Genomic DNA, 11272 nt, shown 5'->3' on the forward strand with positions numbered 1-11272 from the left:
ACATACTACTTACTTTCTGCCGTGGCGCAGCGACCCGAAGTGGATCTTGGCCTCTGACATTAAGGAACGCCATGCTTCTCTGTCTAGCGCCGTTTCTGTCCAATTGACGGCACCGAGCTCGTTCAGATCTTTCACGACCTCATCGCACCAGCGATACCTAGGACGCCCAACCGGTCGTTGACCATCCGGACGGCCCGAGTACGCTCTCCAAACTGCTCGATCTTCACCCATACGGACCACATGCCCGAGCCATTGGACTCTTGAGGCTTTCGTTTCTCCTACTATATTGGGACACACATTACATGAAACTACTTAAATGGGTGTTCCGTATTTTTATTGATTTTTTTCTATGCTAGATAATTAATTAATTATGACAGCCATGGTTTTCACAAATGCTGACATCACAAATTCAATGCGTGCACGTTTCGTAGTTTTTTTTCACAATCACGTGTGTAAGTTGATAATTCGAGACTAAAAGCGATTGCGTGATTTATGGCTATTAAATAATGTTAGGTATATATTACGCGAACATTTCTATTTCTTACTTCCATAGATGAAATGCACGCCTTTGGTAAGACCTTAGCAGTGGTTAATAAAATAAAATAATTAAAATAGGCAAAGAAATTTATTATCCATAAAACTTTACAACCTCTACAAACCTGTACATATTACATTTCAGAGTACTGTACATATAACCGCGAAAATCGAAGTTCACAAATTGCGGGGATTTTTCTCTGTCACTCTAATTACGCCTTCGTTGGAGTAAAAGAGAAAGATTTCCGCAATTTGCGAATTTCGGCTTTCGTGGTAGCCGCTCAGCCGGCCTAGCCAAGGTTACAATCGCTATCGCTTCGATAACGAAAAGCATTATGTCTCTCTATCACTCTTCCATATTAGTGGGACAGTGACAGTTGCGTTTCGATCGCTACGGAGCGTAAGCGATCGGCATCTTGGCTACGCGGCCTGTCTCCTCCAATGAGAACAGAAATATCAAAATTAAGGATTCACGATTTATGGACGCCAAGTCGCAAGTTGTGATCAAATTAAAATTTCCGCATATAATAAGTTTCCGTATTTTTATGTCCCTGACTTTCTTTATATCGCTGCTACTAAATATTCAACGAAACAATTCTCACATGAGAGTAGTAAAGACACGACGTATGTACAGTCAGCAGCCGAAATTGCTAAGCGGGCGAGGTGTTCAAAATGATTTTAACGCGTAATCTCTTATTGTTAAGAGAATAAGAGCGTGTCTAGGTAATTTTGACCACCTCGTCCACTTAGCAACTTCTGCTGCTGATTGTAGGTACGTATTCGTAGTAACCTACATTAAATATTACAACGAAAGAATACTACAGGATTTGAGTATTTTTACATTCATTTATTTTTTCAGCTCTCGCAATTATAGTATAATTATATACGTGGTGCGAGCGAGACATGCTGAGAGTAATATCAAAACAAGATCATTTTTTAAAGTTTGAAAGTTTTAAAAATTTTTTAAAGCACTTTTGTATTGTGCACTGTGCAGCTTTAAACGGACTTAACTGATGTCCTATATTAAATAAATCTAAAATAATGTAATTCTAAGTATTGTGAAGAAAAAAAAACACAATTTATTTATTTAATAATGTTATTTTATTATAAATCAATTTTTAAACATGCAGATATAGTTGAATCATCGAGAGCGTGGAATTGCATATGTAGTAGTATTGTTTGTTTACAGGCATTCTATATTTGAATTTTCTATTTTCTTGTACTATCAGCATACAAAGAGGTTGTTATATATATATCGAAGAACTAAAAACAAAAATAATGTCAGTGTGAAATTGTCAATATTATTTACGTTGTGCGTATATTTTTAACTCTGATTTGATTGTATTCTAAATTAATTATTGTGTCCGCCCGTACGACTACGAATAATTTTTATATTTAAAAAAAATATGGCTGTGTGTAATTTTGGTCCTATTGAGAGTCAAAGTAAGCAAATAATTATCGATGTCAGGAAGGAGAAATGGATCAAATAACAGACAATTTTATTATCAATACTTGTGACAGCTCAGATGAAGAACATGATAGCGAATAAAAGAAAAAAACAGAGGACTACTACTTATTCCACTTCTTGGGTATGTCATTTTATTAAGTTAAGAGAAAATTATTCTCCTTTTGTTGCAAACGGTACAACCACTACAAATGCAATTCCATCTTCTCGATAATTCAACTATACGTCTGCGAGTGATATTCAAAATTTCATACTAAAGGAAAAAATGGAAAAATTTACGCTTCCGGCATGCAGGACTTGAACCCGCAAGCTTGAGGATTGCGGAGGTTGCGGGTTCAAGTCCTGCCGGAAGCGTATTTTTTTTTCCATTTTGTCCTTTAATATAAAATGTTATTATAAGATCAATACTGTAAAGTAAAGTTTGGTCGATACAAATTAGCAATCTATCAAAATGAAGTGAAAAAAAAAATACTTGAAGCAAAAAAAACTTCGCAGCTTCTATACTTATAGATAATTTTTTTTACTAAAAAAATTAAAAAATAGTCGAAATAGAATGCTAAGTACTATTAGATTCCATACCTACAATTTAATTAAAAAAATACGATGACAATGCAAATTTTCACGGTAAAAGTATTAATTTTCTAAATGATGAATGACGTCTTAATGACTTAAAGTGACATTCCATTTCCAACTGCAGCTGCAATACTGTTCATTTTACTATGGAAACGCGTCGCTGTCATTGTCAATTTCCATAGTAATTTGAACAGTATTGCAGCTGCAGTTGGAAATGGAATGTCACTCTCACTCAGACGACTTTATTTACGTATCGTTCAGGTTCAATTTTAGTCATCATCTATAACTAGGTTCCTAGGTATATAAAGCAATATCAAGTATTCCAATCATATATACATTTATTTTGTCCGAAGGCGAAAATTGAGAATTTTCATTAACTCTTAATAATATTCTCCCCATATCGGATCAAGTGTCGTTGATTTTGTTTTACGAGTTCGGTTAGTAGTTGTTATTGGTTGTTCCGTTGATAATGTGGTAGGCGTGGTAGTTGAGTTCGTGGTGGTTGGTCGTGTTGCGGTTGTTGTTTTCGTTGTTGGGCGTGTTGTAGTAGTAGTTGTTGTTTTTCGAGTTGTGGGACGTGTAGTTGTAGTAGTTGTCGGTCGTCTTGTAGTAGTAGTTGTTGTTTTTCGAGTTGTGGGACGTGTAGTTGTAGTAGTTGTCGGTCGTCTTGTAGTAGTAGTTGTTGTTTTTCGAGTTGTGGGACGTGTAGTTGTAGTAGTTGTCGGTCGTTTTGTAGTAGTAGTTGTTGTTTTTCGAGTTGTGGGACGTGTAGTTGTAGTAGTTGTCGGTCGTTTTGTAGTAGTAGTAGTAGTTGTAGTTTTTCTTGTTGTGGGTCGTGTTGTAGTAGTAGTTGTTGTTGTTTTTCGTGTTGTGGGTCGTGTTGTAGTAGTAGTAGTTGTTGTTTTTCTTGTTGTGGGACGCGTTGTGGTAGTAGTTGTTGTTTTTCTTGTTGTGGGACGCGTTGTGGTAGTAGTTGTTGTTTTTCTTGTTGTGGGACGCGTTGTGGTAGTTGTTGTTTTTCGTGTTGTGGGACGTGTAGTAGTAGTTCTTGTTGTTGGTCGTGTTGTGGTAGTTGTTGGTCGTGTTGTAGTGGTTGTTGTGGTTGTAGTCGTGGTAGTCGTTGTTATAGGTATTCTAGTAATACACCTGTTTAACATCTTTCTAAAACTTCGTATCGCGGGTATGTAATCTTTTAAATAATTTATATCAATTTTCAGTTTATGGAGAGTAACCACAGCCTTCGTCAGATCTTTTGTCATTTCTGAAAAAATATGATTTCATACAAAATATGAGTTATATAAGAAGCTTATAAGAAGAGCGGGCTTATAAGAAGTTAGGGATGATTCTCAGGATCGGACAGCCTTTTAGGCGCCCTAATACTTATAAACTATTATTCTATTCCTTTGTTAGGAGTATACTTGAATTTGGTTGTGTTGTGTGGACACCTCAGTATCAAGTTCATATTGATCGCCTGGAAAGGATCCAAAATATTTTTCTAAAATCTCTCTGTTACAGAACGGGCAATTATTTCGAACGTACTTCGTTAGCAGCGAGGCATTTTTGTGTTCCTTCCCTTTATAAACGAAGACACTATTTAGATGTAATGTTCTTATTTAAAATTCTTAATGGAATAATAAAATGTCCGAATCTCTTAGAATTAGTCACTTTTAGTTGTCCGCACCTCCCCCTACGTTCCAGATCTCTATTTCATATCAGCTTTGCTCGTAAGAATTACTCTCGGCACACTTTTTTCAGACGAGTCCCTAGTTATGTTAATAGGCACTTACATGACATTGATCCTTTTCACTCTTCCTTGTCTAGTCTCAAAATTGAACTTAAGCGTAAATTGTTTTAGTTTTAAGTATTAAAAATCGTTTTAAATGACAAAATGTATAAATGTAACTTTCAGATTGTCCTACCTACCAACTAGTAAAATAAATTGATGACAACTTATCCGATAATACTAAAATAGATATTGATCTTGAACTTATTTACCAATTTTCTACTTACCTACCCTACTATAATCTAAAACAATATTGATTTTGTTTGGAAGACTGGTGAATACAGTTTAAGTAGATATGGCTCATAATTACAATTTTATTTTTTCTTTCTGCGGTTATTATGTATGTTAACATTATATACCTACTCATTAATGAACCTCCAGGTCTGTTTCTTAAGTATGTTACGTACACTACATTGTACTAAAAATCCATTTGTATTATGTGACTGTTTGTGTTCTAAATAAATCAAAAAAAAAAAAAAAAAAAAATGAGTTAATAAAAAATACATAATTACCATTATACATACGATAGGGTATATGTTTCTGTTTAACTTATTTGTCCAAATAAAACATTACATATATATGCCAAGTGGTTTTCATGGCTTACTTTTTGTTTATACAAAGTGGACATAATAACTAGAAATGACTTAAAATGTAGTAAAAACATCTATAGGAGTGACGTGTTAAATTTCTATATATATCCTGACTAATTCAGAAAATAATCTAAAGTCGCCACCCGTACTGTGGTATGATTGCTCGTGGCAACTTCGTTAGATTTTGACAAGTTCATCAATAGTTCCAAACTAGGAACATTACATGAATGATTCTAAATATACTAAACTTGTTGACCTTTAAAACGAACTCTAGACTATTCTTTCATTCTGAATGTGGTACCTTGCAAGTTGAAGGTAATATTAATTTTATTAGATATCTAGTCAGTTTTCACAGCCCTTTGGAAGCATATCCTGAAGTTTTATGTGCGGAAATGGTATATACTAGTCAAAACTATAAAAACAAAAAAAAACATTTGCGATTCGGATAAAGATAACTCTGCATAGACTGAAAAATCAATTGAAGTTGCTCTTGCGCTACTGATATTTAACTTACCCTCTTTAACGGAAAGCTTTTGAAAACGCCATTTTGTATGAATACCTTCTGTTCCCACGTATGTATTTGTTCTAATTATCTTTGGATCTATTAAATTAAAAATGATAAAAATTTTAAACCATACAAAAATAATAATGAGTTTTTGGCTGAAAAAATGCCACTTTTGACACTGACATATCAGTATGATATCGGAAACAGATTGAATAACTAAAATTCGAATACGCCTGCAAGAGGTTTAAAGAAAACTGAAAATAACTGGTAGGTAACATAGGAAATGTATAGAATATTTAAACCCTCTTGCAATAATTGACTAGTCAATTCGATAAAAAAAAAGTTAATCGTGGCATTTTATTTTACCTCACTCAAAATTTTTTCACAGACTTATTTTTCTGTCGTTAATACAGTCTTTGACGTTCTTGTATTGTAAAAAGATGTATTAAATGAACTAATTACCGCGATTCCACAATGTATTGACACAGTTGCTGACTGTGAAAATTGACAAAATAGTTAATGTACATATCCTCATGGTGACTTTATTGTAAATGTAAAGTGTATGAAAATATTGAGCAAGAACGTTGATTAAGCACCTCATTATTGAAATTTTGATATGGCTACGGCTGATTTACTGCTCCGGGTAAGCGTTGTTAGAAAAAGGGAAGAAAAAGTGCCACTGCACGGCTGTATCTAAATAGTTAATGCTTTTCTTTGTATACCAATTGCACTTAGAAGTAATTCAATAAAGAACTATTATCTACAACTCTGTAAAATAAATAGGTACATCAAATCTACATTCAACCATTATAAATCTCATGAAATGCTTTATGAAAAAAAATGAAATATAGGCATGCATTTTTGAATGAATTAACTGCATGATTAATTCGGACAGTAATTGATTAGTGGTTAATTAACTAGTTTTCCTTTATTTCGTGTGAATAAGCCGAACATGAAGGTCCATACATTAATAATTGTATTAGCTGTTACAATCGTCAACTGTGCGTACTCCTGGTGGGATTCGGGTAATAACGTTATTCAGTAAAATACAATATTTTAATATACATACACGTATATAGTAAACGTTAAAAATATAAAAATAAACATTTTTGTTTAGAAAGTACACTACATATACCTACCTACTTAAATAGATTAAAGTATACTTAGCTATATGTCGCAAAGGTCCTAATAGTATGTATGTCTTGCCTGTCAATGATTTTTAGGGTTCCGTACCCAAAGAGTAAAAACGGGACTCATAGACTCCGCTGTCCATCCGTTTGTCTGTCTGTGACCAGCCGGCTGTATCTCATGAACCGTGATAGCTAGGCAGTTGAAATTTTCACAGATGATGTATTTCTGTTGCCGCTATAACTACAAACATCAAACATTAAAAAAAGAATATAATAAATATTTAAGTGCCTCCCATACGACAAACGTGATTTATTTGTTGTATTTTGCGTAATGGTACGGAACCCTTCGTGCGCGAGTCCGACTTACACTTGGCCGTTTTTAGTGTTCCGTACAAAACTTTGTTCACGGAACACTTATGGGATCACTTCGGTCTTACAAATCAGTTAAATACGTTTTTCTCAGAGACCGTTTGACATAGATACCTAAAATTTGGAACAGTTATAGCAATTACCACCACTCATATTGTATATAAGTCAAAACTGCTTATTTCTTATTAAAGGGGGAAATTTAGGGGGTTGAGAGGGGTAGGCTGAAACTTTTTTCATTTGTAAGAATCGTGTGGGGTACCATTAGAAAGCTTGCAAAAAATTGAGTCGATGGACTGATTTTGACTTCATTTTAGACTGCAATAGTTTCGTCAAAAAATGCATTTAACCCTTAATTTGGCAGAAAATAAAAAACTTGATTTTAACTTTTATATGCACATTTATTTATTATTATACCTTTAAATATGCCCTAAAAATGTTTATAAAATATTTCACTGTAAGATTTCCTGAAAATCGAATGTACAGTATTTTTAACAAAAACGTACGCTCGTCGAACTTAGTGTGTTAAATATACTTACCAAATTCCAAAAAAGGGTATCAAAACAAAGACAAAAAAACATTTTTTTGGCATTTAATCGAAGCAAAAGACCAATGTTTAGTATGAGTTCATATATTTGCTACGAAGCGCAAGTACAGTAATATAGGGTTAACGATTTTCGAAATTACATTGATATTGATCGATTGAGTTTAATATAATGCCAGTGTTACAACAACGCTACTTATATAGGTACTTGCAGCATTTAAATATTTTGAATGAAAAAAAATACACAATACCACCTACATGAAGTATATTTGAATTGAATTGAATAAAAAAATATGAAAATTAACCATTCCATTTAGTTTCCTTGAATGTAATAGCCATAGGCCAAATTGAACGGAGTTTTATAAAAAAAGGTGTATTGACATTAAGTAGCATTCGCTTTGTTGCATACTAAGCTATAAATGTATAACGAATCAAACTATAGCATTCAATCTCTTCTATTATGGCAAAATATAAAGGTAGGCAGTGAAATTTGTCAAATTATTAAAACTGTAACATAACGTTTTGTTAAAAATGCTTAACAAAATGTTTAATTTCTAATACACTGTACATAATATTTTGTCAAAAATACTTAACACTTGTGTATGCTTGCTTATTACAAGTAAATAACTTGACTTGACGAATAAGTGTGATATGTAGAGTATACGTAATACTATAATTAAATATAATAATAGTATATGCAGTAAAATTTTGCGTAATAGAATCGAAAAAAATAAACAAATACCTAGATAGAACGCAGTGTCGAGTTTCTACTCGCTATGTTGATTCACTACTAACATATAGCATTGTTGCCAGTAAGGTTTTATTTATTTCATTATTCTTTATAATATAAATGATACACAGAAATTAATAAATTCGAATTTACGTAAAAAATAACATGCCTACATTTTTTCAAAGTAAGTGTTAAGTATACTTGACTGTGCCAAATTAAGGGTTAAAGTTGCAAGTTTTCATACAAAAATTTTCACCTCTGTCCTGGCGATTTTCGCGAAAACTATAGCTAACAGGCAGCTGGCCAGTCAATATCCAACTAAAACAAGCATGGAGACGGCGGGAAAATTATCAGGTTAACTCTATCTTTATTAGTTTTTAAACTGCAGCCTGATCTTTGGTTGCTTAGGGCTAGCTAACTGATGCTTACACTGGTCATTTCATATTAGGCAGTTTCATGTTTTAACGAGAAACATCCTTAGTTAAAACTTTGGCATTGAAATTTATGACTTATGTCTTTGACACAAAATTTAATTCTGCGTGCTTATTTTTGTGGGATATTTAATTTTATCTGAATAGCCTACTATAAGTATGAGTGAGATCTACAAAATACGACCTTATTATATTGCAATAAGTTTAAATTTCGAACGGGCTTTCCAACCAATGGACTAGGTATCTCAAAAATCTGAAAAATTCAAATTAAAAATTCCGTTCTTAAATGTCGTTGTGTTTTTTTTTCACATTAGGACACATAGAGTTAGTAAGGCGTATAGAGATAATAAAGTCATTTAATATTTATTAACAGCTATGGCCTCATCTATAGATTTTATTGAGAGTATCTGATTCGTCGAAACAATATACATATATACACAATATTCCTTTTCATTAAGTACCATTACATTTATTAAACTACGTCCAAGACCACCGGTGGACGGGCAGCAGCGTCCCTCAAATTCGGTGTACTCGACTGCGATCGCCAACCCGCCTGCCAAGCGTGGCGATTATGGCATACACCCCCCAAAAGGGGGAGGCCTATGTTCAGCAGTGGACGTCTTATGGCTGAAATGATGATGATGAGATGATAAACGCTACCGTGGGCGTGAACGTAATTTACTTTCTATGCATCTCGCTCGTACTGACATATTAGTGCGAAAGAGATATACCTATAGGACGTAAATTACGTTCACGATATCGTTTATGTCAATGCCAAACTGATGGTAGCCGTACGGAACACTAAATGTCTCGAGCTATCTCGGGCTTGGCCAAATTATTTATACCTATGATGATGTTACGAAAGCCATTTATAGGTGGGAATTTCAATTTTGGAACTTGGGTTTTTGTACTTTACCTCTATGGTTTATGGTTGATGATGTCTTTAAAATCAAAATTCAATACAACGCATCAACACAAACAAATATAACACAATTAAATTGAATTAAGAATAAAGTAAATTACATCTTAGTTAAAAGAAATTGACGTAAGTTTTTAAGTTAACGTGTAAAAGATGACTCACGTTACCTAGACCGGGCCGTGTCCGGGCCGGAGCTTCCAGCGCTTCCACCAGTGATCACGTGATGCTTTCCATAGAAAACGAAACGCCGAAAAAGCTCCGACCCGGACACGGCCCGGTCTAACGTGAATCATTCTTAAGTCAGCCTCTTTTAACATTTGTTTTAGAATTCATAATTGTCTATCCTACTGAAATCCTACGTACGGATCACCAAGGTCTTCGTAACTCATTTCAAAAGCTTAGTCGTGCAAAACGTGGTAAGTAAGCATAAATTAATCTACATTTATGAGTACCTAAAAATTTGTGCGTGACTTAGGCCGTCGACTCAGACAAGAGGGAGAGGATCCCCGCTCCGAATCGTTTCTGGTGCAGAAGCTGTCCATAGCCATCTAGCGGGGTAATGCCGTGAGCATTATGGGCATTTTCGCACCGGAAACGATAACGAACGGGTTTGACTAATAGTTACTTCATGTAATTATGTAATTATTTGTAAACAAAACTAAGAATTAACAAACGAATATGTTTCCATGAGTTATGTTAATGTTTAAAGTACCTACCTAATTGCCTATAACATGACATCTGGACATTTTGGCAGCGGGGCACTAACAAATGTATTTCTGGGCAACGCATTGGATTTTCTGACATTCTTATATCGGTCTCCGAAGGTTTCCTGAAACAAAGAGCTTACACATAAATATAAATTGACATGATGCTAAAATATGAAGTTGCAGAGGTAGAAAGAACGAGGTACTAAAATATAATTATTTTACATCGCGTATCTTCACTATAAAATAGTTGTAATGTAGAACTAGCCTTATGATCCAATTTTACATGTATAACTGGCCTTAAATTAAAATGTATAGTTTATGATGGTTCATTATTTTGTAAGTGGGTAGTTTTTAGGTAGGTACTAAAATGTATTTTGTACATGTTACGAAAGAAGGTGACAGCAACCAAAATTTTGATTTTATGCTACCTTACCTAAGAATACTTGTCATAATATTTTGTTTTGTTACTACATATGAAACAACTACTTTTCAGAAATGAAGCGAGACCTAGAGACATCTAAGTATGTACTAGGAAGAGTAAAGCAAGACCTGCAATCAATAAGGTTATCATTCACACGAGACTTTGCGAAAATGGAACAAAAGTTGCATGAATGCAGTAGAATAGAAGTAGATTCTTCGGCCGCAAACAAGAAGCCACCTGCTTACGAATACCCTGACACTCCCGATTATGATTACAATTATTAGTCGTTTACGTAAGGATGCTATATTATTACAAAAGTGCCGATATTCTAAAATAAATCAGATTTTCATTAAGGGTAAATTTGTTTAATCCTGTAGGCCATTAGCTATTTTATAAGCTCTTTAAGTCTTGGCGTCGGTATTAGGGACATCCTGTATATATACTCGTTCAAACATATTAAAAATTTTGAGATAAATCATAACCTGCACCTATTAATTAATTCTGATAAGAACGACTCGTAAGAACAGTTGCAACCGCAACATCCAGGTAAAGGTAAAAGGTAGTCGGTAATTTT

The 11272-nt window shown here is 34.0% G+C and overlaps 2 protein-coding genes across 2 annotated transcripts; one reads left to right on the plus strand and one right to left on the minus strand.

Annotated features, from left to right (window-relative positions):
* Window positions 1–2892: 2892 nt before the first annotated feature.
* LOC134679612 (salivary glue protein Sgs-3-like) lies at window positions 2893–5997 on the minus strand. Its single transcript, XM_063538564.1, has 4 exons — window positions 5913–5997; window positions 5460–5546; window positions 3663–3833; window positions 2893–3404 (listed from the first exon to the last, which is right to left on the minus strand). Exons 1-4 carry the CDS (start codon window positions 5983–5985, stop codon window positions 2953–2955), a joined length of 783 nt encoding a protein of 260 aa, XP_063394634.1. The 5' UTR covers window positions 5986–5997; the 3' UTR covers window positions 2893–2952.
* A 185-nt stretch (window positions 5998–6182) lies between these two features.
* On the plus strand, window positions 6183–11052 carry LOC134679613 (uncharacterized). Its single transcript, XM_063538565.1, has 3 exons — window positions 6183–6475; window positions 9897–9986; window positions 10771–11052. Exons 1-3 carry the CDS (start codon window positions 6403–6405, stop codon window positions 10980–10982), a joined length of 375 nt encoding a protein of 124 aa, XP_063394635.1. The 5' UTR covers window positions 6183–6402; the 3' UTR covers window positions 10983–11052.
* Window positions 11053–11272: the final 220 nt, after the last annotated feature.

Source organism: Cydia fagiglandana, chromosome 2 (assembly GCF_963556715.1).
Source record: "Cydia fagiglandana chromosome 2, ilCydFagi1.1, whole genome shotgun sequence".
Lineage (NCBI taxonomy): Eukaryota > Metazoa > Arthropoda > Insecta > Lepidoptera > Tortricidae > Cydia > Cydia fagiglandana.

What these genes read in the sequence shown, in the direction of transcription:
- LOC134679613 (XM_063538565.1), top strand. Translation starts at nt 6,403, where the DNA reads ATGAAGGTCCATACATTAATAATTGTATTAGCTGTTACAATCGTCAAC. An exon ending in GTACTCCTGGTGGGATTCGG is followed by an intron (nt 6,476 to 9,896) that starts GTAATAACGTTA and finishes CATTTGTTTTAG; the next exon opens with AATTCATAATTGTCTATCCT. An exon ending in GCTTAGTCGTGCAAAACGTG is followed by an intron (nt 9,987 to 10,770) that starts GTAAGTAAGCAT and finishes ACTACTTTTCAG; the next exon opens with AAATGAAGCGAGACCTAGAG.
- LOC134679612 (XM_063538564.1), bottom strand. Translation starts at nt 5,985, where the DNA reads ATGAGGATATGTACATTAACTATTTTGTCAATTTTCACAGTCAGCAAC. An exon ending in CAATACATTGTGGAATCGCG is followed by an intron (nt 5,547 to 5,912) that starts GTAATTAGTTCA and finishes TTAATTTAATAG; the next exon opens with ATCCAAAGATAATTAGAACA. An exon ending in AAAGCTTTCCGTTAAAGAGG is followed by an intron (nt 3,834 to 5,459) that starts GTAAGTTAAATA and finishes ATATTTTTTCAG; the next exon opens with AAATGACAAAAGATCTGACG.